General features: G+C 49.8%; 1 protein-coding gene across 8 annotated transcripts in view; it reads left to right on the top strand.

Moving 5' to 3' along the window:
- The window catches only part of camta1a (calmodulin binding transcription activator 1a), a 420451-nt gene that overhangs the window by 338568 nt on the left and 55224 nt on the right, over positions 1 to 26659 (top strand). For 6 of the 8 annotated variants that reach the window (XM_069184063.1, XM_069184064.1, XM_069184065.1 and 3 more), the window contains 5 exons: positions 7793 to 7946; positions 15627 to 15767; positions 19832 to 22218; positions 23252 to 23378; positions 23638 to 23772. In XM_069184063.1, the coding sequence (XP_069040164.1) occupies positions 7793 to 7946; positions 15627 to 15767; positions 19832 to 22218; positions 23252 to 23378; positions 23638 to 23772 (2944 nt within the window). The remainder of the gene's footprint in view (positions 1 to 7792; positions 7947 to 15626; positions 15768 to 19831; positions 22219 to 23251; positions 23379 to 23637; positions 23773 to 26659) is intronic. The other 2 variants (XM_069184069.1, XM_069184070.1) reach the window with 1 other exon arrangement.

Below are 26659 nucleotides of genomic sequence, written 5' to 3' on the forward strand. Positions count from 1 at the left end.
ATATCCAGTAGATTACAAGAGGGCGCCAGTGTGATAGTCAGCAGTGTTCCCGTCTGTTTTAGGTTATAACACGTTCCAAATGTTTCCGAATGGGAGAGGAGAGGAGTTCCACCTTCTGTCTTTGTGCAGCAGCACCTGAAACTCCACTGTTACTCGCTGGAGTCGGTTGAATCAGGCTCAGAATTAACAGGCCCCCGCTTGGCGGTTCTGAAACATATCTCCAAGGGTATCCGGTTATTCTCATCAAGCTTGATCTCAAGATATCGTGCTGCATACATTTATAGGCTAGCACCGAGAACATCCAGAACAATGTTTAAAGGCTTTGTTGTGCGGGTGTGTCTTGTGCGTTAGAAAGTTTTGCTCTTCTTAAAAGTAAGAGAGACACCAGCAATAACAGGCCGTGCGCATGGACCCCCTGTACCTCGCATTCATTTACTCCGTTTAAAACCACGGTACGAAGGGTAATTTGTGCGATTATTTTTAGAATGCTCCGCCGAGTGAGAAGCGACAGATGCAAAGTTCACACGTGTGGGAACGGAGGCTGTGTGTGTGGGTGCACCACTTGTTGCCAAGCTACAGTAGGGATGCACTGAGCAGCCTTCCAGAAATAGTGCCAGCGCACCAGAGAAGGAAGAAGCGGGATTTCGAAGTAGAATCCAGGCCCTGTCTTTCTGACCCACCACCTTCACATCGATCGAAATGAGGGGCAGCCCAGGCTCCACTGTGACCCTGTACGGGATGGATGGTCAGAAAACGGATGGATGGACATAAGGGGCACCAGGTCTATGGTCATGGGACTGCGAAGCGACCTCTCTACTGGCGAACAACCGGTGTGAGGAGATGTGTGCAAACATCTGGGCTTTTTACTTCTTTTTGCTCCAGTCGTCTTCTTCAGGATTTCTTAAGAGGTCAAGCACAAATGATGGATCTGTTAGCAACATTTAGAAAACAGCACCGACACCAAAACACAATACAATATACACCATCACATACCTTTGCCAAATGAAGCAAGAGCGATCAATTCATTTGGAAAAGACTGAGGGAAACGGAGGGGCCACTTCGGAATGGAATCCTTCAGCTCATCAGAAGCGCCCCTGCATAGCTGCTCATGCTGTCTTTCCATTAAACTCCACTTCCCTTCACACAAGTGCAGTTTGAGTCCCTGTTGTAATTTCCCTCCATCCATCCATCCATTTTCTGACCAGTCTTACTTAATCCAGAGTCATGGGTGAGCTGGAGCCTATCTGGCAAGCAGGGGGCACAAGGTAGGGTACACGCTGGACAGGATGGCAGACACACACAGACACAAACATGCACGCACTCTGACTGGGAAACCCCCACGAACACAAGGAGAAAACCCAAGCTCCATACAGGTGGCACTCCAGGTCTGAATCGAACCCAGGGCCCCAGCGCAGTGAGGCAGCAGTGCTAACCACTGCACACCACTGTGTCACTGTGCCTCCCCCCTGTTTTACCAACACTGGCCTTGGTCTGGGGGACTCTTGTACAGGGCTCAAAGCCTTGGTCTGGGGGACTCTTGTACAGGGCTCAAAGCCTTGGTCTGGGGGACTCTTGTACAGGGCTCAAAGCCTTGTTCTGGGGGACTCTTGTACAGGGCTCAAAGCCTTGGTCTGGGGGACTCTTGTACAGGGCTCAAAGCCTTGGTCTGGGGGACTCTTGTACAGGGCTCAAAGCCTTGGTCTGGGGGACTCTTGTACAGGGCTCAAAGCCTTGGTCTGGGGGACTCTTGTACAGGGCTCAAAGCCTTGGTCTGGGGGACTCTTGTACAGGGCTCAAAGCCTTGGTCTGGGGGACTCTTGTACAGGGCTCAAAGCCTTGGTCTGGGGGACTCTTGTACAGGGCTCAAAGCCTTGGTCTGGGGGACTCTTGTACAGGGCTCAAAGCCTTGGTCTGGGGGACTCTTGTACAGGGCTCAAAGCCTTGGTCTGGGGGACTCTTGTACAGGGCTCAAAGCCTTGGTCTGGGGGACTCTTGTACAGGGCTCAAAGCCTTGGTCTGGGGGACTCTTGTACAGGGCTCAGAGCCTTGGTCTGGGGGACTCTTGTACAGGGCTCAAAGCCTTGGTCTGGGGGACTCTTGTACAGGGCTCAAAGCCTTGGTCTGGGGGACTCTTGTACAGGGCTCAAAGCCTTGGTCTGGGGGACTCTTGTACAGGGCTCAAAGCCTTGGTCTGGGGGACTCTTGTACAGGGCTCAAAGCCATTAGAAATGTCCTCGCGGTCTAAACACTGATGAGGTTAGCCCAGTCAGGTGGTGATCACCAGACCTTTTACCGAACGCCTTGAATTTTGAAAAGATGAACCAACAATCCTTCATTTTCTCGGAAATATGAAAATGCCAGAATTAACAGCAAAGAAACCTGAGTCAATGATGAAGCATCTCTTTTCTTTTTTCTTTCAAAAAGGGACATTATGTTGCATATAGAGGTAGAGCCAAATCAAAAAGAAATACTGTACAGTGCCTGTAGCTGAGGTGTCTTAAATGATCGTTTTGAAAGTTTTAGGTAATTGCTTGTGAAATTCAGTGTTGTTTTCTTAGGACAAAACAAGTGTAAATTTCATAGAGCTAGTACATATTTAATAAATATTGGCTTTTAGAAGAAAAATGTTAACCTTTTTCAGTGTTTTCCACTATGTGCTTACACATAGTACCTGAAATAAAAATCTGTTTAGATTCGCTGCAATTGCTCTTGATAATGTATAAATATTAAGTATGATATATTTTGATGGCTTATGTTCTCGCTGATCGGCGGGACTGTGGGGTTTATTCTTTGGCTCCTGACACTGAGCAGGGGATTGAGGGCAGGGGGGGAATGAGGGCAGTGCCCAGCGATTAGCACAGCTGGTGATGCCATCTGGGGGCATTTTATTACTGTGCACAGGAGCACAGCCTGAAATGACCGTCCTATAACACACCTGGATACTGTCCTAGGAGCCACTCACTGCTGCTTTTCTTGATCCTTAAAAGGGCTGGAAAACGATCTGGGACTTTTTTTGTCCCCTGTGGTGTGCAACAACAGGTGACCCCTGCAGTCAGATGTAGTCCCAGAACATATGTGTTTTGAACATACTGGAGATTTTGCAATTAGACCAGCTCTAGGAAAGCCAAGATCTTCAAGGTTACTTTTTACTGTAACACAGTACTTGATCGAGGCTAAAAAACACCATCTTACCTCCCAGTACCTCCCATGACCTGATAAAAACAACATGCATAAAAACCAAAAAAGCAAAATAAAATTTCACATAAAATTACCAGGTCCACTGTTACAGAGCTGCATCTGCAGAAAGTCCTTGTCAGCTCTCAAGTCCTTAATGGCGTCTTCCATCATTTACACATGACTTCTCTCTACCTGGAGGTCCGCTCTTAGATTTAGGCTGAAACTATATCTCGTTATGAACCGAATAATTGCGTGCCCGTAATGTGATTTGCACAAGTGGTTGTAAAGGATTACGCATGTTTTTTATGGTGTTGAGTAGTGTCTATGAAAGAGTTATGGCAGTTTTTTTATTCACGTGAAGTGTTACTATTTAAGACACACCAAGGAACAAGTAATAGGTTTATTCCATGCTGAAAAGAGAAGAAAGAAAACGCAACGTTTCGGCTGTGGAGCATTCTTCGGGTGCAGAGCGAAGAAAAACGTTGTGTTTTCTTTCTTCTCTTTACAGCATGGAATAAACCTATTACTTGTTCCTTTGCAGCCTACACATGCTGACGCAGCTGCCCACCTGAGCTGTTTAAGACGAGCCATTTAAGATCTTATAGAGGCACTGTACAATGATGTTGGGCTTATTTGCAAAAGTAAATGTGCCACAATAACAGGTTCATGCTTGAGAATTAACCAGGAGGGGTCTGGGTTTAGGGTGTCGGATGATTAGGTGCTACTGGGAACTGGAAGTGCAGAGTGTCAGTGCATGTCTGGGACTGGGACTGGGACTGGGACTGGAGAGTCCCAGTCATTTTAGGTGTCTGTACTTTCTGTACTTTCCAGCACCCCTTCAAGATTGTGTGTTTCAGGGACAGGACAGGCATTGGAACAGTGATGGAGGAGGATATAATTAAAGTAGATTTCGGATTTACACATAAATGACCTTTTTCTAATAGATACTCTGTACCATGTAACAGGGAAATGTGCCAAAGGTGACCAAGTTTCTGCCCATTATTAGGAGAGGAATGTCCTCCTTTACTTGTTACCTAATTATTTAACCGTCTAATTCTACTCACCTTCTTAACTTTAAATAACCTTATTTCAGAAACACTGATTCTTAGATATTCCCTTTTTTCTAATTCATACACTGTTGCGTCTTAAAAAACATAAAAGTGGTCGCTATAAACCCTTTGGATGATTTGACAAAAGACTGGTCTTGATTAACCAAGGGTATGACAGTAGGAAATTGGGATTCCCATAATTATACTGGGGGTTTAGAAATGTTTCTCTGCACTGCACCTTTAGTATTAGTGTTGAGTTGGAAATATTGGATGACTGCAGAACAGGTTTGTATTTGATGACGACAAAGATGATGATAGTTATAGTGTCCCCAAAATAAACATCATCATTATTATTTTTTCTTGGGAGCCACTGCTGTCAGGAACAAGTCACAATTGTGGTATTGTAATAATAGTTAACATCATGAAATTTAATTTTAACAATGAACCAAAAAGATTTCTCCAAAGTAAAATAAAAGCCTGCAGAATTTCCAAAAATAGGTACCATGCTAACACTTTAAAATATTCATTTCGGAGATCTTGCATCTACCAGGGTTGTTTGGATTTAGTGCAACAACATTACAATGATTAAGTTCCCTCTAGGAAAAGAAAAATGGGGCAGATTTTGCTCCTGGTTTTAACTTGTCAGAATCTGGCTCCTTTCATTTTTACTCCTACAAAGTCAGAGAGGGACAGCAGCTACATCTGGGACAGTGTTGAGGGTAAGGTCACAATGAAATGCCAGACAGGACTGTGCTGATGGCTCTTATTCAAAGCCATCAAGCTATGCTTTTGTTGAATGCTCCCCAGAAGCAGCTGTCCAGCTTGATGAGGCATTTTTTTCTGCACATGCAGGTGGGCCTGATTCATGTCTGGGTCTGAGTGATCTCGAGAGTGGGCGCGATGTAGCTGTAGGAGCTACAACTGCCTGGAATAAGTGGCCCAGACACTCCCGTGAAACTGGATCTCTGTGATCCTCTCAGACATGGCTGAATGGTATTTGGGGGTCCTGTATCCCTACTGTGTCCCTGATGCGACTGAATCGTGGACACCTGTGGGCTCAGACACAGCAGCACCCCCTAAACGATGGCAGACTCTGCAACTCCAAAACTCTGCTCTGCCCATGTCGGAAGATGATCATGGTCACTCTTGGGCTCTCTATACAGCCACAAACTCCACCAAAGGCATGGGTCCTGCTGCAGTAGACCCTTACAATGTCTTGGTTCCAGGGGGGTTGACGTTACTTCTGTAACAGGGTGAAGCAGCAACACAGTGACTAGTATGACAGAAACGGTTTGTTTGGTTCTGGTGCTGTAATTCCCAAGCACTTTAATCGAATGGAATGAGGAACAAGGAATAAGCCGAAGGGGGAAGTAAGCAGTCAGGAGGGAGGTCAGGTAGCACAGTACCTGTCGGATCGGCGTCCTGTTGCAGGAAGAAGTGGAAGAGCCGAGGGCCGCCGACCTCTGAACTCAGAGCTTTGCAGGGGCTCACGATACCAGTGTACCTGCCCAAGAAAGGCCCCCTCCCCTCACCTTTCACGGAGATCCTGTGTGCTTTCTCCCGGAGGCCCGATTCATTTTTTATGGTCGCGCCCAGCGAGATTGATGGTGCAAGCCAGGAGCCAGCGCCAAGCTGCACCAGGCTGATTTATTGACCACTTAGCGTTGATGAAGCTGCAAACAAGAGTCAAACAGATGTTACTGCTGCATTTTTCTTGATCAAGAAGCCACTGCTGCTGCCGAGAGAGTGTGTTTTGGGGGAGTTTGGTGCCAGAAAGCCAGTGTGCTGTGCTTGTGCGTGGTGGGGAGATTGTGCTGAAGAGCTCTCGAGCGGGAGGGAGACACTTCTCTGTGTTGGCGTGTCTGGGAATGAGAGTGTGGGCTGCGTTTGACCTCGCTGCTGGTCCTGCTCATCATGAAGAGAGAGGGTTTATGCAGCTGGGGTGTGGTTTAAGTGTCAGGGCAATCTTGTGCATGGGTGAGTGTGAGTGTACCTGGGCTAGGAGCAGTTCGCCAGTGTACAGTATGTGCATGTATATCAGTTTCTGTTGTTAGTATCAAGACAAAATGTTAGAAAAATACAGAGGCAGTAGGTCTAAACCCCTGAAAAAGGCCTAATTTGAAAGTGATATCAAACGCTTTCCTACTTCCCTATGGTATACTGTAGTTAAATGGGAGTTAGAGGAATCCCCACAAAGATACACACCCTCACAAGATCTTTGTTTGTGATCCTTTGTGTGTGTGAAATCTAGAGGCACAGTGTGTGTTGTGAGTATGGTATTGGGTGGCAATGTGTGTGCTGTGTGCATGGTATTGGGAGGCATTGTGTGTGTGTTGTGTGTACAGTATTGGGAGACATTGTGTGTGTGTGGTGTATATGGTATTGGGAGACGCAGGCTGTGTGTGTGGTGTATATGGTATTGGGAGACGCAGGCTGTGTGTGTGTTGTGTGTATGGCATTGGGAGACGCAGGCTGTGTGTGTGGTGTATATGGTACTGGGAGACGCAGGCTGTGTGTGTGGTGTATATGGTATTGGGAGACGCAGGCTGTGTGTGGTGTATATGGTATTGGGAGACGCAGGCTGTGTGTGTGGTGTATATGGTATTGGGAGACGCAGGCTGTGTGTGTGGTGTATATGGTATTGGGAGACGCAGGCTGTGTGTGGTGTATATGGTATTGGGAGACGCAGGCTGTGTGTGTGGTGTATATGGTATTGGGAGACGCAGGCTGTGTGTGGTGTATATGGTATTGGGAGACGCAGGCTGTGTGTGTGGTGTATATGGTATTGGGAGACGCAGGCTGTGTGTGTAGTGTATATGGTATTGGGAGACGCAGGCTGTGTGTGTAGTGTATATGGTATTGGGAGACGCAGGCTGTGTGTGTATGCGCTCGTGTCAGTTTGTGTGCATGTCTGTCTCAGTACCTATGAATAGGCCTATAAAAGCAGTGTGGGATTATTTTCCTCATATGGCTGTTTATACCAGTTAGTAATCAAAGCTATTCACGCTCAGTGAACTGAATTGATGTTATTCACTTTAGCTTGACGTGCTTTTAAACAGCACCTATTATTCATAAGTTGTCAATTTAGGTAATTTATTGAGGTAATTCTAACTGGCTGTAAATAGCTGTATTTTAGTTGAGAAATGTATTGAAGCTAATTGAGGACACCATCTCCACAAAGTGTATACACAGTTGTGTGTGTGTGGGCGTACGTGCACACACGGGGCAATTACTCCAAATGAAAGACATACAGCAGAGATCTGTAGAGTTCAGCGTCTCCCCTCTTTTCTGAGTGACAAATCTTCCCCCCCCCCCTTTCCCTTTAATGTGTAGCAATCTGATGTTGTACTGGTACAGGATCTAAAAGTGCTTTCACACAGTCACCGCGTCTCCCCGTGTTTCTTCAGAACCCCGACATCAGCGGTGCTCTGCCTGAGTTCGCTCTGCACTGCCTCACTCTCCGTCTCCCGGTCTTTCTTGTCAGGGCCCTGCCTTCCTGCTGGAAGCCCACCTAGACGTGCTCCGCTCTCTCTCCCACACTCACACTTTCTGTCTCTGTGCCGCAGAACCCTGACATCGTCCTGGTGCACTACCTGAATGTGCCTGCTATAGAGGACTGTGGGAAGCCCTGTGGGCCCATCCTGTGCTCCATCAACACCGACAAGAAGGAATGGGCCAAGTGGACCAAGGAGGAGCTGATCGGCCAGCTCAAGCCGATGTGTGAGTACCCACCTGTCTGTCCAGCTCAGGGCTGCTCTCGCTCCCCTTTCAGCAACAAGTGCCGCAGTGTGAAAATATGACTTGATTACTCAGATGGCCTTTCCGGACAGCGCAGCGGCTCAGTGGTCAGCATCACTGCCTCACCGCGCTGGGGTCCTGGGTTCACATCCAGACCTAGGGTGCTGTCTGCGTGGAGTTTGCATGTTCTTGCTGGGTTTGCATGGGTTTCCTCCAGGCGCTCCAGTGTTCTCCCACAGTCCACACACATGCTGGTAGGTTAATGGGCCCTGGTGTGTGTGGACATTGACGTCGGTGTGTGTGCCCTGTGATGGGCTGGCGTTCCCTGCCTGTTGGGATAGGCTCATTGCTTGCTGGGATTGGGTCAGGCTCCCCCACGACCCTCAGTTGAATGAAGTAGCTAGAAAAAAAGGATGGATGGGCATTGCCTTTCCTTGGAGAAGGATGGCACAATGTCAGCATGATGGCATGGTGATGTAACACATAAAATGGTAGAACAGCTACTTTCGGCTCATTCCCACCACATGTCCAGAAATGAAATACACTGATTCACCTGGCAAGACTGGAAAAGGAGCTGTCGTTGTTTTTGTACTTTGCTGTGTCTTCTATGATCCTGAAAGTGATCTGCACTGTTTTCATGTTTTGTCCATCTGTTTGCTTGTGGGTTCATTTATGTGGTCTTACTTTTTTTTTTTCTTGAGACATCGAAATAATTTAATTTGAGATTTGGAACTTGTATGGTGTAGGCATTTCTTTATCTGTCTTTTATTTAACACTTAAATCAACCGGTTACTCTTAAGCAGATTGCAGTGATCGCCTCTGCTACAGTGGGGGTTAGTTTCACCTGTTGTGGTTTCTATGAAAGGCGGAAAGATTTTGGTTCAACTGGAATGATCGATAGATGGGTGGTGCTGGTGGCAGAACCCGGTGCTTATTTATAAAGCAGATTATGGGAAATCATCTTGTGAAATTTGATCTGAGTGTCTTGCGCTTGCTGGGAGCTGCAGGGAAGTTTGCAGCGTGGTGGGAGTGATGTGGAAGATTCGTTTCAATCCTATGAAAACTGAGAGCATAACTCAGCCAATGGGATGTTCCTTGTATGCAGATCTGATCCCTGGATCAGGGTGATGTTACCGTGGTAATCATGCATAGTGTGGGGGGGGTTATCATCTGGATTAAAATCGAACAGAACAAGAGGTGCGAAGTGAGAGAGACACATTCCGCAGCGTTCCCGTCTCAGTGCAAACTCGCCATGCGTTAAAAACAAAAAGATGGTCAGGCAGCTGAGAGGCTCCGGAGGTGGCAGTGGCCGGTGCAGGGGCAGCAGCTGTAAATTCCAGGTGTTGTGTAATTCGACAAGCGAGCGCAGTCCTTGCACTCACATTGACTGACCTAGCTCCTGCTGGGAGATACCGCAGACCAACACCCCCTCCTACTGGCAGAACTGCACCAGCACAAGCCCAGCTCTGGCCTTCAATCACACTGAGAGGGGGAACAAGGATACTGTACTCTACATCATCCATATATTATTCATATTAAACTTATACATCAGCCACCCAAGCTATACATATTGTCCTGTGCAACCTATATTTAATACAGAACACTTGCACACATCAACCTGCACGTCTGTATTATGTATGAGAAATGCAAAACAGAGCACATGAAGAGTACTATTCCATATTTCTCGGTTGTGGAATGATACGATCAGTCTCTGTGGGAGATGTGCTCAGCCGATATAAAAAGGACAGTCTAGACACTGTAACTAAGACTTATCTACCAGAGGTACAGAGGAATTTGTTTGTTTTGCTACGTTGGCACTGTGTTTATTCTCTAGAGCAGACAAAATGCAGACTAATGCCACAAATCTGTAGATGACAGAAGAAGATAGTATGCTAACTGATAATAAACAATTAACTTCCAACATGTGAATTAAAACAGAGGTTCAGACATTTATCAACTGGTTTATTTTTATATTTATATAAGCATTGTCACTGATTTATATGGAGCTATATACTAAGAGGGTCCCTATATATTAAAATCCTCTGATTCAGTAGAGATATCCAGCTTTCCCTCATTATCCCACCATCGCTAAAAATGTCAGCCTTCTGTATGACCATACTGTATGTGTTCAGGCCCTGCGCAGCGCAAAAGACCAAATTGTGCTAAAGTGTTTTGTGATTGATCACACATGTTATTTCCTGATTCAAGCTGATTCTTTTAATATGATCTGTGTTTAATATTTCACCTCACCCACCTCATAGCAACTCTGCAAGGATCATGGGGGCTCAGATTCCACAGGTGTCTCCAGATCGCCCAGTCTTGCGCTCTGTGGACAAGCTCGGTCGGGGAATCCCCTTGCCTCCCAGTCATGCCCCCAAAACACATATCTTTCCTCATCCTGCATCCTTCCTCTTCAATGACAGTAAAAGACTCTTTCACTACCAGATACCATGACAAAATTACAATCTATCTGATCAGAAGAATAAAATAACCCCTCGTGTTTGGTGGTCAGGTACTCTTTTTATTCTTGTAATGATCGATGCATGTCTGTAGCTGGGGAATAAAGCTGAACTGAGTGTCTGATCACCAGGTCTCTGTTTCCAGCATCAGCTGGTCCCAGTTTTCTTCCGTGTTTGGCTTAGGATCCTGCAGTCCACCCTGGCACCCTTCCTCACTCAAGCCTGTACTCTCTCACTGAGGAGGTGTCGCACCCGACACGCACCCCTCCGTCACCACAGTCCCTGTGAGTGACTGCCGTGTGACAGAGTCCCCCTGTCCCTCTCCCCCTGGCCAGGGAGGAGGGTCAGGAAGCAGATTACAGTATGGCAGTATGGCGGGGGGGCCTGGTCACAGCACTGTGACAACACTGCCACCAGCAGCTCATACACACTCGAGCTCCCCCTTGTGGGGGTGTTTGGTGGTGCAGCGATGCCCAAGATGTTCCCCGATACCAGCAAATCAATGGGTGGAGAGTAGGCAGACAGCATAAAGAGCTTTGTTTTCTTATTTTTTGTTCTCCACATCACTGTTATTCTGACGACAGACCTGGTTTTGAACCCCACAGACTTTGTTATTGGACTAAGTAAACCCATTGTCTCTGTGGCAACTTCCAAAGACAGTCATGCAGACATTAAATAATATAATGATGACATAAACTTCATCGTCCCCTAGGAGCTCATTTATATATACATCTGAATACATTACAAAACTGTACACATCACATCTATCGTACAACCATGAGTCATGACAAAACAATATGACTGTTAATATTGACATACAGCATGCATACTATTGCAGATTGTGTTCAAGATCCTCAAGGTTACAGATCCTGCAGTAGATGGAAATGCAGTGCAGTCAGTATCTGTAGAGAAGCAAGGAGTCACAGCGTAGTCCAGTGCAGATTTGGAAGAAGTTTATTTCTTCACGAAGCGGCTCTGTGGTGATCAGAATGAGCAGAGCAATCCTCTCCTTATCTGATCGGATTACCGTTGTTCACAGACATCCTTCCGTGCTTTAAAACATCCCCTCTATGTGCCCAACATGGCATATCTTAGGATGAGTATATTTAGAGTTCACCTCTGATCCTTCCTACAGACTTCCATATATGTGAGACAACAGTCTGCTTGTTCAGCCTGTCGGATTTTTCTGTGGCAGCAGCAGGTGTCTTGTGTCCCTCACGCAAGAATATTTTGCACACATGGCAAACCTTAACAGAGAAATCCTACAGAGAAAATCTTGCACATTGAGAAAATCTTACATATCCCTGATTAGTTTTAGTGTTCTTTAAGGTGTGGTTTGCTGTGTCTTTATCTTTTTACCCCTCTTATTAGTCATCATCTGGCATGGTTTTGGGACTGCACAGCACCTACAGTTGATTGCCCCAGCTGAACTTTTGACACAAATGCATAGGCGAGTTTGTTTGTATGCACTGGAACTATGTTGATCTAATTTAGAAGGTGTCAAATCAAGGGCACTTCAGTGGATTTGCAGCCTCCTCCTGAGTACAGCTGCACTTGCGTGCAGGTATTGACTGAGGTCCCTGTTCAGAAGCCGTTAAGTGAAGTCTGTTGACAAGTCCGATTACAAGCCGAACCTTCGAGCTCTTCTCTCAATCTGCTCTGAAAGACTGTGACAAGGTTTCCTACTGCAGACATGTTGCTCGGCACTCCGGTAATGGAATGCGGTTCCAGACGTCCTGTGCACCTTATCTGCAGTTGTTGTGGACATGGGGGTCGAGGCACTCTTCCTTACAGCGGGTTGACAGGCGAGGGGGTGGGGCTGGGGCGAGACAGGGGCAGCTGCAGGGGAAGAGGAGGGCCGGGCTGCGCTGAGCTCGTGGAGTCGGGGAGAGGGGTCCTGAGGACGTGTGAAAGCCCCCCCGCTCTTCACGATGATCTGACCTGAGAGGCTCAGCAGCAGCGCGAGACGACTCTGTGCAGGAAGGCGAGCTGCAGAGGGGCCTCGCTCTGTTGAGCCCACGCTGCCTTGCGCATTCGGGGTGCTCTGATGGGAGATGACCTGTCTCTCTGCCCCTCTTCTGTGCGTCCTCCACCTCTGCCTGCCCTCACACCCGTCTCCGTCTGGACGCAGGCCTCGTTTCCACTGTCAATAACCACGCAAAGCAAAATTGACTCTGAAGGATGCATCCTCCGCTCTCCTTCAGACAGTGAAATCCCCCGCTGTCTGAAGGGGAGTGCGGGGAGCTGTATATCCAGTCAGGAGACTGTCACGCCCTCTGCAGCCAGAGGGCGCTCCTTCTCTGTCCTGTCCCTAGTTTTCCGGCCTGCTGTCCTTCCGGTCCCTCTCTTTCCCTTGGGCTATATATTTCCGGGTCTTGCTCTCTGTCCTCGCTCAGCATTGACGTTCGGATGTCCTGAGACCCGCCTAGCACCAGGGCGCCCCACGTCCGCTCCCTGAGGGCATAGGTTTCTATACGGCATTCCTGAACTCTTTGCACTAATGAGCCCGGGCCTTTTTCCCGTCTCGCCGCTACGCATATGGGTCTTTTTCCGCTCTCCTGCTCCCCACGGTTAGTCCCTTTGGACATCCGTGACAGAGACATCAAGAGCTGGATGACGGACTCTCAGTCCCTCGTTTGTACTGTGTGTCATTGGGCCTCATTTTGTCACACGAGAAGTTGTCCAAATGTATCTCTTATTGCGTTTCTGCAAGTCAGGGGCACACTGTGCCCTCTCTCGCTCTCCGAAAACGGTCACCACTCCAGATGCAGACTGAAGAGATGTGCGATAATCTGGACTGTCATTACCTCTCGGGGGAAATCTTACCACGGGGGGTGTCCAGAACAGAGCTTGTACACGCTAGAGCATCACTCGAGACTGAGCGGAGCCACCACATGGGACCAACACAATCCCCTCCCCCCCCCCTGCTCTCCAGCTCATTTTTAAGGGGGAAAAAAAAACAGATTCCCTTTTCCATCTGCTTCCTCCTCCTCCCTCACCTCTCCCTCCCCCGTCACCTTGCCTCCCTGCTGTCTTCTCCTGTCTGTCTCCCTCCCTCGCGCCCGCTCTTGCAGATCCCCGCTCGCAGGAGTACTGAAGCGTGGGGCGCCGATATTAAAGCTGCCTTGATTGTGTTTGATATTCTAAATCTGGTTCTCTCCAGAGCTTTGGAAGTATTTTCATAGATAATTTTTTGAAGCAGGAGTTTTATGAGCAGTAGCAGCAGCAGCACAGCAACCCGGGTGAAAGCAGGATGAAAAACACTTCCCATAGAACTATCACTCTTTAAAAAGCAAGGCACTGAGTGTTTAACAGCTTTCAGGGTGTGTTTGAACAGCAAGCAATCTCCGTGAATTACGGGTGTGTGAATTTTAATCAGCTCTGAAGGCAGCGCTGTCCAAACAGACTTCTCATTCTGCTTCATACTGTACATGTAAGTTGACGTTAGCAGCCGAAGACAGGCGCGTTAGAAGGGCTCATCTGCACTGTGCTCTCAAGACTGACTGCCAATGGACGATTCGCCATGATGTTGCAGAGAAACACGCTTGTTGGGTTCCTTCTGGTGGGCGTTGTGTCTCAGTAAACAGTACTGTAGTATCATTCATTCATGACCGAAGTTTCTGCAGTAGGCAAATAGATGTCTACAGCATCATATGCATAGATTCAAATAGCAACAGTTATTATGTATTTGTTGCTGGTGGCACAGTCGTGCACTGATTAGCATCACTGCCTCACAGCGCTGGGGACCTGGTTCAGTTTCGGGGTGCTGTCTGTGTGGAGTTTGTATGTTCTCCCTGTGTTTGGATTAGTTTCCTCTGTGTGCTCCAGTTTCTTCCTGCAGCCCAAAGACACACTGGTAGATGAATTGGCTTCTGGGAAGTTGGCTGTGTTGTGCATGCCCGTGTCTGTTGACTGGTGTCCCATCCAGGGTGTGCCCTGCCTTGTGTCCACAGCTTGCCGGGACAGGCTCCGGGTCCCCCAGATGGATGCAATTGTTGTTATTATACAGTATAATTACTGTAATTCTATAATTATAATAATATGATAATGATACAGTAAAAGAAAATCAAATATAAGACGTCTTACAGAAGCAGCTTTTGTGTTGTACCTGAGTATTTTTATTTTCCCCAGAGGTCAGTCTGAAAGTTTCTGCACACTGACAACCTACAGTGGGGGAGTGATAGAAGTGGAGTTTCTTTACAAATCAAGAGAATGGCTGTGGAGGGAGGGAGGTTTGCACTCAAGCAGTGGTGCTACATCCAGACTTTTGGTTATTTTATTGCATTGCACAGCACTTTGTTCTTCCTCAGCAGTTTCTGCATCACACCCGCTGGAATACAGGGGAACGGCACTTTCAGAGAGCCGGTCTCTGCATTGCAAGACAACAGGCTGCACTACAACAGCTGGCCAGCAGGGGCACATCTGAGCCATTCAGGAAGATCGTCCTGGTGTAACACTAGCCCTCTGGCACTATCTGATTGTAATGCCAGCAAGCAGGCCTGACCATATTAAGGAGTGAGGAGCAGGACAGGCACAGCAAGGGTACTGCTGCCAATCGGGAATGACTGGCAGTCTCAGAAATCCGATAAAAATCAACGACTTCTTTGTGTTATATTGCTAAATTATTAGGCTGACACTTGACTTTTGACAATAGCTCCCATTTGTACAGATGGTTATTTAAGTGGAGCAATTTTGTGCTTCGCACAAGGGCGCAATATTAGCTATAAACCTGGCATCTGAACCCACAGCTTCTCAGAGAAGTCTGGAACCCTGACCACTGGCCACACTGTGGCTAAAATGAGGGTTAAGGGTCAGCTCCAGCAGAACCAGTTTAGTCTGTCCAACATTGTAAGATCTCCCTTTTGATTTCAAAGCTTTTGGCTCCAGGGAAAACACCTCTCCTGGTAGATTTTTACAAAATGTAAAGAACTGTGGAGTAATGTTGGGAATCTGCACTCCAGAGACCGTAGTGCAATGAGTGATGATTGTCTATTTCAGTGCTGGCCACTGGGAAGGCAGAGAGGGGGTTATGGGAAGTCAGGAGTTGGGCTTTCAACGCTGAGGGTTAGCGTGGCTGGTGAAGGCAGGTCCTCTGTTTCTCCCCAGAGGTGAGGGGTCTACAGGGGAGGTGTGTGTGGGGGGGGGGTGACATGGCTGGCGGGCTGGGCGGCGGCTGACGACTGTGTCTCCTCTCTCCCGGCAGTTCATGGCATCAAGTGGACTTGCAGCAATGGGAACAGCAGCACCGGCTTCTCTGTGGAGCAGCTGGTGCAGCAGATACTGGACAGCCACCAGACCAAGCCGCCTCCCCGGACTCACAACTGCCTCTGCACGGGCACCTTGGGTAAGGGCTGGGGGAGGGGCAGCGAGCCAGGGGCAGAACAGGCGAGAGGGGCAGTGAGCAGGGGAGGGGGGAGCTCAGACCCTGATGCGGATTTGGCATCCACTTTCAGAATATCCACCCTCACTTACCCAGCTTGCTTGAGGAGACCAGCCTTTTGACTTTCAGCAGTAGTACATGTTTTCACATGACTCCCGGGCCTGCTCTTTCGTATCACGAAGCTGCTTTCAAAAATGTGCAAGTGGGGAGTGGTAGCCCTCCCAGTTCAGCTCAGAGTCTGGCTATGCCTGAGGGCCGGTTGGATACACGTGCAGCTTATGTAACGGATTCAGAGGTAGTCTGTTCCTTGATGTTGTTGTAATGAGGACGTGGGACTGCTTTCTCACTCAACAGTTTAGCTCTGCTCACAGCTGATGATATATTCATCCTCAGTGCTGCGTCTCTGTGATCTGAGTGCTTTCCTTGGCGTGCTTTGTTTGTGAGCAAATTGTTCCTAATTTTCCAACCCCCAAAAGTCCGCCATCCCCCCACCGGCACCAGGGAACCCAGCCGTCCAAAGCTCCGTCTGCGCTGTCAGGACAGGACCAGGTCCAGTCGTACCAGGACAGGGAATGCTGGTTGTCCCAATGCAGCTTCAGAGTCCACGCTGACCTGCCATCCAGATCCGCTCTCTGTGAGAGACCCAGATCGGAATTCATGCCATGATTACTTATTACCCCAGGTGGTGTCCCAGTCAATGGCCTCATGGGTGGCAGGGTGGCGCAGTGGTCAGCACTTCTGTCTCGCAGCGCCGGGGCCCTGGGTTAAATTCCTCGCCTGGGGTGCTGTCTGCGTGGAGTCTGCATGTTCTCCTCATGTTCGCGTGGGTTTCCTCCAGGGGCTCTGGTTTCCTCCCACGCCGTCCAAAGAAACGGCGGTAGGTTAACTGTCTTCTGGGAACACTGGCCCTGGCGTGAGTGTGTGCGTGTCTGTGCCTGTGCTTGTCCTGCGATGGGCTGGCGTGCCCTGCAGGGCGTACCCTGCCTTGGGCCTGACATCTGCCAGGACAGGCTGCAGCTCCTCCGCGACCCCGAACTGGATAAAGAGGTTAGAAAGTGGATTCATGTATGGAAATGGCATTGTCTGCAAAAGCCAAGACCCTGTTACAGATAGTGGCTGTTGCGAAGGCTTTTTATGGGGGCTCCTTTGTTTTACTCCTGATAGCAAACAGATTATGTCTGGGTGTATAGGCCGTCTTAGCCACCGGGGGGCGCTGTTGCAAAGTGGAGATGTTACTGTAGATAGAAAGAAGAGCCTGGATTTTGATTGTGTGGGTGATGAGAGTATTTTCCAGCAGAGATAAGTTTTACAGTATTTATCCATAATCCTTCTGAGTTTTTTTTTGTTGCAGAACACTAATGTAATACAATTATGTAATCCAATTTATCAGCCCGATTTATCAGAATTATAGAAACCAATTCTGTGGAACTGCATGTAGGGGTTCCCTGCCCAGATCTTACTTACCTGTGGTACAGACTATGACCACAAGGTGGCAGGACTGCACCTCCGGTTTGCAAATACTTCTGATAATGAAGCACCAAACATCGTTACAACACATTGAGGCGAGAGTAGCTCTCGTTATCTGGTTGACTTGTAGTAAACTTCTGGTGGTCAATCATGTGTGTCCATAGCTAGTCACACGCTGAATTCTACATGCAGTGGCCGCTGGGATGTGAGCTACAGAGGAGATTGTCACACTCCTCTGACAGTCGATTTCATTACATTACATACCTTAACACCCGCTCATCTTAAACTTGCATGAAACAGATTTACACTCGCTAGCATACAATTCGAAATCAGTACAATAGAGCAACAATTTCAAACCGAAACCAGGCTTATTGTCACTTAATTGCAGCATTTGCATGATGTGTTTTTGTTTCAAGGGAATGTGAGCACTCAGAGATGGTCTAGGACTCCGCAGAGAGCTGTGGCAGTGCAGTGCTATCACTAGAACCTGGAGCACCTGTTTATTAGTGCTCCAGTGCAAATCCCCTCTGGTCCAGTTTGTTTCAAGAGGACACTTTGTTTCTCTCGAAACAAAAAGCAATCAGCCCTCTGCAGTGGAGACTGGTCGGTTGAAACTGTGTTTTAATTATCATTAGGTTATTGTTTTATGCAAACGTCCTGTCACTTGTATAATATGCCAGCGAGACCTGTAATGAGACACAAGCAGCCCAAAATAAGACAGAGCAACACAGCTGGTAAATGTCAACAGATGCCCCAGGGAGTGAGACACCTGGTCTCCCTGCTGTGAGAGAAAGCTATAATAAAATTAGTTCATCAGCATCTGCACAGCCTCTCTTGCTCCAGCGTTGTGTAGTTGCTCCTTTATATTTTAGTTTTTTTTAAAACAAAAGTTTTATTTATTGGCACTTTTCAGCAAATTCGAAGCACTGGGCAATAGCTCATATCCAGTACACAGCAGAGGCAAAAACCGGCAAAAGAAAAGCCAGCCCAACAACCTGACTGCAAGAAACCAAATTACGTATTAAAAATGACAGTGGAAAGGTAGGTCTGAAAGTGAGGTTTAAACATGTGGACGGTCGCAGAGTTTCTAATGGATCTGGGCAATCGTGGTGCTGCAGTGGCCTTTGAGTAAGAACTGGAGTGTAGTCGTATATAGCTCTGAGTAAGAGCTGGAGTAACGTCGTATATAGGAGTATATAGCTCTGATTAAGAGCTGAAGTATGGTCGTATATAGGAGTATACAGCTCTGATTAAGAGCTGGAATATGGTCGTATATAGGAGTATATAGCTCTGAGTATGAGCTGGAGTATAGTCATATATAGGAGTATATAGCTCTGAGTAAGAGCTGGAGTATAGTCGTATATAGGAGTATATAGCTCTGAGTATGAGCTGGAGTATAGTCATATATAGGAGTATTTAGCTCTGATTAAGAGCTGGAGTATGGTCGTTTATAGGAGTATATAGCTCTGAGTAAGAGCTGGAGTATAGTCGTATATAGGAGTATATAGCTCTGAGTAAGAGCTGGAGTATAGTCGTATATAGGAGTATATATCTCTGAGTAAGAGCTGGAGTATAGTCGTATATAGGAGTATATAGCTCTGATTAAGAACTGGAGTATAGTCGTATATAGGAGTATATAGCTCTGAGTAAGAGCTGGAGTATAGTCGTATATAGGAGTATATAGCTCTGATTAAGAGCTGAATTATGGTCATATATAGGAGTATACAGCTCTGATTAAGAGCTGGAGTATGGTCATATATAGGAGTATACAGCTCTGATTAAGAGCTGGAGTATGGTCATATATAGGAGTGTATAGCTCTGAGTATGAGCTGGAGTATAGTCATTTATAGGAGTAGCTCTGAGTAAGAGCTGGAGTATAGTCATATATAGGAATATATAGGTCTGATTAAAAGCTGGAGTATGGTCATATATAGGAGTATATAGCTCTGAGTAAGAGCTGGAGTATAGTTGTGTGGTACGTTCATAATATACTGTAATTTGAATGTCAGTTCTCAACAGCACAAGCATCCTCAATAATCTGATGAATTGTGAAGTTTCTCCTCTGCCAAGTAGGCCCAAAACGAGTTCAGCACACAGTTACCGGGCCAAACAGGTTTCTTGTCCAATCCTCAGGAGTGTGAAACTCTTCCAAGCCGTTTTAGTCAGAGAGGCCGAGAGACAAACATCATGTAAACATTGTATAATTTGTTTTTACTGCTGTGAAAATAAGATCCACCTGTTTTCCATCCATCCACAATATGACGGGATTCTTGGATCAACAAACCGTTGGAATCAAACAAACAAGATGGGCCAGTTGGCCTCCTCCTACATGTAATGTTTCGATGTTTCTTATGTTCCAGTATTTGCGGATTTGTTCGTTTTTTATGCAGAACTCTGTTGTGAACGCTTGTCCCCTGCGGGAAACGCAGTCGTGCGGCCAAGAAGTTTTATCCTGGACTTGGCAGCTTGGGGATTTCTAGTTGAGCGCCGAATGGAGCGAGCCCTTTAAACCGTGACGCTAACTCTCCCTCGCCCCCCCCCCCTCTGTCTCTCCCCCTTAGGTGCCGGGAGCAGCGTGCACCACAAGTGCAACAGCGCCAAGCACCGCATCATCTCTCCCAAGGTGGAGCCGCGGGCGGGCGCGGGCTACAGCAGCGCCCACTCCGAGGTGCAGAACAACGACGTGTCGGAGGGCAAGAACGAGCACAGCCACGGAGGGGGCGGGGGCAAGGGGGGCGGGGCCGGCGGAGGGGGCGGCGCCCGGGAGAAGCGCAACGGCAAAGTGCCGAAGCCCGTGCTGCTGCACCAGAACAGCACCGAGGTCTCGTCCACCAACCAAGTGGAGGTGCCCGACACCACGCAGAACTCCCCCGTGTCCATCAGCAGCGGCCTGAACAGCGACCCGGACATGGCCGACAGCCCAGTGGTGACGGGGATGAGCCACGTGGCCTCGGTGATGAGCAGCCTCTCGCAGAGCGCAGCCGTGTTCATGTCGGAGGTGACCGGAGACCCGATCTACAGCATGTCTCCCACGGGGGGCCCCAACGCCCACCTGATGGGGCCGGACGCCGCCTCCCAGGGCCTGGTCCTCGCTGTGACCTCCGACAGCCACAAGTTTGCCTTCCCCGGGTCGGGCGCGGGGGGCAGCGGGGGCGCGGGGGCCTCCGAGGGGCTGGCGATGCTGTCGGCCCCCGGGGTGTCCGAGGAGCTGGTCCTTTCCAGCAGCCTGGATTCCAGCGGCATCAAGCTGCCCGAGACCACCGTGAACTTTGATCCAGACTGCTTCCTCAACAACCCCAAGCAGGGCCAGACCTACGGGGGCAGCGGGCTGAAGGGCGAGGCGGGCTCCTCTGGCACCTCGTCCTCCTCCTCGGTGGGTCCCAGCAGCAGCAGCAGCAGCAGCAACGGCGGACTGCGGCGCTCCCCTCCCGTCTCCGACTCCGGGTACGGCTTCGGCACCTCACTGGTCAAGACGGAGATCAAGACGGAGGACACCTCCTTCGAGCAGCAGCTGGCCAAGGAAGCGAGCTACCAGGTGGGGTCGGTCGTGAGCGGCGCAGGGGGCGGCCCGGGCTCCGCGGGCCCTGGATCGGCACAGGGCTCCCTCACCCTCACGCCTGCCAGCTCCCTGCTGCCCTCCGGGGGCGGGCTCAGCCCCAGCACCACCCTGGAGCAGATGGACTTCAGCGCCATTGACGCCAAGCAGGACTACTCCTCGTCCTCGGTGTCCGGGGGGTACGGGCAGGCCATGTCCAGCCCCCACCTGGCCCATCAGAGCCGCTCGCCCAGCTTCTTCCTACAGGAGCCCCCCCCGCCCCCCCCGCAGTCCAGCAGTCAGCCGGGCGCCGCGCAGAAGACCCACCTGCTGGACCAGAACTCCCACGACTCCGGCGCCGCCTTCCTGGGCCTGCAGGTGGTCAAGACGGAGTCGCCGGGCAGCGGCGGCAACAACGGGCACCTCCACCACCACCACGGCCACCAGAGCCAGCACGCGGCCTCCAGCTGCAACGGGGGCTCCCCGGCCGAGGGCCCCGGCGCCGGCCAGCAGGCCTCCCTGCAGCTGCTGCAGTACCAGGGCGGGTTCCCCCCCCTGGGGCCGGAGCACGAGGAGGTGGTGGCCCTGGAGCCGCAGGGCGGCGCTGGCGGCGGGGTGGGCGGCGGGCAGGCGGGCGGCCCCGAGGGCGGGGCGGAGGGGCTGCTCAAGGCCGGGGATCACCTTCAAGCCTGCGGGGCCGCCGGGCCGGAGGGGGCCGGCGCGGAGCACTACCTGCAGCAGGCGCCCGAGAGCGGGGGCGCGGGCGCAGGAGGAGCCGCGGCAGGAGGGGCCGGCGGCGGCGCAGGCGGAGGGGGGCTGCTGCGCGGCGGCAACCCCAGCGGCGGCGCCGGCGGGGGCCCCCCGCCGCAGCTGCAGCCCCTCCTGCAGGGGCTGTACCAGGCCGTGGGCGCGCACCCGCCCCTGGGGGGCGCCGGCGGGGGCGGCGCCGGCGGCGGGGGCATGGAGATCAGCCTCGACCACTTCGACATCTCCTTCGGGAACCAGTTCTCCGACCTCATCAACGACTTCATCTCCGTGGAAGGCGGCGGGGCGGCCGTGGGGCCCGGGGCCGCGGCGCTGTACGCTCACCAGCTGGTGGCGCCGCCGGGCTCCGAGGGCCCGCCGCCCCCCGCCGGGCCGCCCCCGCCGGGCGCGGAGGAGGCCGGGGCCAGGGGGGCGGGCTACGGCCCCGCGGAGCTCTGCCTGCCCCCGTGCTGCAGCCCCCAGGCTCTGGGCGGGGCAGGGGGAGCGGGCGGGGCGGCGGGCGCGGCGGGCGAGGCCGGCTCGCTGGCCTACATGCACGTGGCGGAGGTGGTGTCGGCGGCCGTGGCGCAGGGGGCTCTGGGAATGCTGCAGGCCACCGGCAGGCTCTTCATGGTCACCGACTACTCCCCCGAGTGGTCCTACCCCGAGGTGAGACACGCACACGCGATCACACGCGATCACACGCGATCACACGCGATCACACGCGGGGGTGCTGAACGGGCCGTGGGTCCAGGCCGCTGGAGCTCGGTTCTGCTGTAATGTGACATGTTTTCAAGCAGGCAGCAAAGGGACAGGTACAGGTTTATTCCACGCTGGAAAGAGAAGGAAAGAAACGCAACGTTTCGGGGTGTCAGAACTGTTTTTCAGACAATTTCATGATTTGATCAACATTTGTGTTCCAGTCCATGCCAGGCGTACCAAAGAATCTGCAAGATTATAAATAAACTGCAGCTTCTTTTGGAATCCTTGAGTATAATTTCACAGTGACAGAATAACAAGATCAGACACAACATCCCTGCTAATTTAAATTGACATTTTAGCACAGTAGGTTTCTGTAATTGTGATTATGTTTGGGTCCCTCTCTGGCTTGAGCTAGATTTGCATATTTCTTTTTCTCCTGTGCGCGTCTGCCATGTTCACTGATCGCCAGAGCCGTTTATTCCACAAGAGGGCAGTGGGATGTTAAATTCGCAGCGTTGCTCACAAGGCAAAAACAAGCAAGGATGTCATTCAAATTGCAAAACACCAGATGGCAGCAGAGATGTACTTTATACTCTGTCTCGTCCTCCTTTTTGCAATGGAAGCAGACATAGGCACACGCATAAGGGTGGTATTTTTACCATGGGTGCATGTGAAAACTTGACTCCTGCTTTTGAGGTCGCTCAATTTAATATTGCAGGGCTCTTTACTAAGAAGATGGACAGAGCAACCTTCTCTGTAACCTGTAACCTTTTCTCAAATTCAAAAGGCTTTATTGGCATGACTTGAACTACAGTGTGGCCAAGGCAGATACAATTAACACAGCATTTAGAAACATTTCCTTGGATATTTACATATGACACATAAACATACAAGTCCCTCTTGCTCTTTAGTTCTCATGGTCCGCTGGCCTGCTCAGAGCAGCTGCTGTAATGCTCACCTCCTTGAGGAGCTGCGTCAGGGAACTGTGTTTGTGTTGCAGGGTGGAGTGAAGGTGCTGATCACCGGTCCCTGGCAGGAGGCCAGCAGTAGCTACAGCTGCCTGTTTGACCAGATCTCGGTGCCTGCCTCTCTAATCCAGCCAGGTGTACTGCGCTGCTACTGCCCTGGTAAGGGCTGCCCACGTTCTGCAGGACAGGCTTTTTGTCTGCCCTCACCGAACCTGCCGAACATCCTCACACTGCCTCCAATACACACGCAAACTCCCCCGCCATGCACTCCACACCTTAAGATTTGCACAGCACTGCCTTTCGTCACGCCCACTTCTCTCTGTACACGACTCCTGATCATTTCACTGAGGCTCTAGCCACTCCCTTCCCTCTGTCCTTCTTCGTCACCCTCACCCCCTCTCTCTCTCTCTCTCTCCAGCTCATGACACTGGCCTGGTGACTCTGCAGGTGGCTGTCAATAACCAGATCATCTCCAACTCTGTGGTTTTTGAGTACAAGGCCCGCGCGCTGCCCTCCCTGCCCTCCTCTCAGCACGACTGGCTCTCCCTGGACGGTAGGACCCCTTCCTGAGGTTATCTGGTGGCGTCTGAGTCTATCGGGGAGATACTCCGTGGTGCCTCACCTGTTACTCCACGAGAGTCTGAATGCTGCATGCGGGCGTTGGGGCTGCGGCAGGTTACGCTGGGCAGCCGAGCCAGCCCTGGAGGGTCTGCAATGTCAAAAAGCTCTTCTTACTCTACTAAAAACCTCACTCAAAACCTTGTGCGAGTCTCCAACGCGCAACTTTTTGGTTTTTTATTTTGAGATGGCTTCTCTTATGTTTCTTTTTTTTTTTTCTGTGATCTAATGCTTTTTAATGCTTTTTAAGGGATGGAGGAGGGCTGTTAGAGGACACGACCAGGCACAGGGCCCAAGGGTCCTATTAAGGCTCCTTGTAAAGCTTTGCTAAAGCATGCACTTCACTATTGACCCAGAACTGCTGCTCCCTGCCACCCTGTTCTGAGTCTCTGCCTAGGGAGAAGGCAGAGTTTTGCCAGCGCAGGGCAAGAGACTCATTACAGCGGTATGTAACAGTAAGCTGCTCCATGAATTGGAGCCCCTTTGTCACCTCTTGGAATCTGTCCAGATGGAGTTTATTATCCACTCCAGGATCCTCTCGGCCGTGCTGCTAGCCTCCAGTCCTGTGTTATTACTATCGCTTTGCTTAGCAGTCAGACTTCTCCAAGGCAACATATAAAGTGATTACATAGGTTAAATTGTACCTGGAAGTTGGACCCGTGTGTTTCATGCAGGGCGTGATGCAGATACTCATGCAGGATGATGTCTTTCGGGTCATGAAAATGGTGCCTGGGCTTTCTTCCTTCGCCTGTGGTGGTTGCAGTCGTTTGACTGGCGGTTATGTACGTGTTGAGACAATTAAAGAACTAAGAATCTCAAACCCCTGTGGGGGCGTTACTAGCTTCTTTGAGTTCTCTAGACGGCGTCTAGATGGCAGATCGCAGGGACTTGTAGTCGGCCTGTAGCCGCAGTCCCCATGCTTCCAGTTTCTCTTCGTGTTGGAGGGTGATCCTGCAGCGTGTGTCACTTCGAGAGAGCCTGCCGGAGAGCCACACGCAGAGCGGGGCTTCAGGCTCAGAGCCGAGAGGCAGCGGAAGCGAGAAGATCTTTTAATCTGAGCCTTAAATCCGTTCTATTTTCAGCCAGTTAATAATCCACTTTCTACATACTGTCCACACAGATCTGCTTTTTTGCAATTGCCGGTATTCGTGGCAGAATCAAGAGGCTGTGTTTTTTACGTTCTCAGACACCAGGATTAGTTGTTTAACGGGCACGCTGTTGACAAGAGAGCCGAATCCAACTCGTTTTCTCCCAGTGCCAGTGCCAGTCTGTCTCAGTCGAGTCTTAAAAACGGGCAAGGTGCTCCACAGGGGCTTCCCAGCGACATCCCACCACATCAGTTCGCCAGTTTGTGAGTGGGGCACACTTCTTTCTTCACTCCCAGCTTTGGCAGGAACTTTATTTTCGAAAAGGGGAAGCAGATTGGTGTGTTTTCTCTTCAATGGTAAGAGTTTTTCTTATTTATGGGGGCTGCAATACGACACAGTGTCACGAAGCGTTCTTTCTGGACCCTATGCAGACAGCACAATCCGGGGAGGAGTGAGGAAAACACGCGGAAAAAAGCATGCAAAGGGGCTGGAAGGGAAACAGGGGGCGTGTCCAAGGTGCGCTGGTGTTCAGGGGGGTGTGGCCGAGGCAAACAATCCAAAGGAGTCCGAGGCAAATCGGAGAACGGTGCAATGTCCAAGACCGGGTGATCCATCCTGACAAAGACGAACAGAGTTAAAAGCCGGAGCGGGATCCGGCGGAGGGTCAGGGGAATGAAAGTGGTCACGGGACCAGACGCTCCCAGTCCCGGACTCAGAAGGTCAGGACGCCATTGAAGCCGATGCTGCCGAGTCGCTCCAGGACTCGAGGGCTTCAGGGCGTCCATCTTCCAAAGCTGAGCCCAGATTGTCAGGAACGTCTGGCTTTTATAGGACGGGGGCAGAAACCGGAGGCAGGTGCAGGGGATCATTACAGAACAAGGAAAGGGCTGGAGCGTCCTTAAGAGGAAGTTTTTACAAGCCTGACACACAGGACACAATCAGACATCAACAGTCGAGAGTCGAGTTCCATTAATGTACAGTATATGATGACGTATGAATTTAAATGTATATACGTTGGGTTAAATATACAGATTGGAAATTTCTAGTATGCAATCTGAAAGATTTGCAATTTATGAAGCATATCCTCATGAAGGATTACATTTTATTTATTTAACTTTAGGATCACAGTCTAGTATGTCAACAGTCACAGTCAGCTAGTGACATGACCCAGGTTCAAGCCCTCTACACCTGGATCATTGACTTCAACATGTACTTTACTGTGCGTTTACTGCTTGAGTCATGTGGTTGTAACATGTCTGTACTGTTCTTTTCTGCAGTGGACCATGAGTACATTATTAACATGTATTATGGTTTGTTATGGTATTTCAGTGGGTCCTGTGCAGTTAAGAACAGTGAAGCCATTTTAAAATTAAATTTTAAATTTAAATTTTTAAATTTTAAACCACAACAAACGGTAGAGAAAATCACAATATAGTGAAAAAATGCCAGATACAGTATATTCAGAATTGTAAGCATCAAGGGATGACGTTTATTCTTGATGGTGCTGCACCATAACTGTAGGCTGTTACTTGAAATGTTTGCCAGTACTTGAACTGCAGAACCAGGCAAAGATCAGGAAGACAGCTAACTGTAGATGGTTTTAATATCATTATGTAAAAGAAATCACCATAAATGCACATCTCTTGTGTGATTTTGAGAGTTTTGCATACCTGAACCTCCACAGGCCACCCAGATGGTGTGCACCACCTTTTCCAGCAGATTGTGCTGGTGCAC

This window comes from Lepisosteus oculatus, chromosome 25 (assembly GCF_040954835.1).
Source record: "Lepisosteus oculatus isolate fLepOcu1 chromosome 25, fLepOcu1.hap2, whole genome shotgun sequence".
Classification (NCBI taxonomy): domain Eukaryota; kingdom Metazoa; phylum Chordata; class Actinopteri; order Semionotiformes; family Lepisosteidae; genus Lepisosteus; species Lepisosteus oculatus.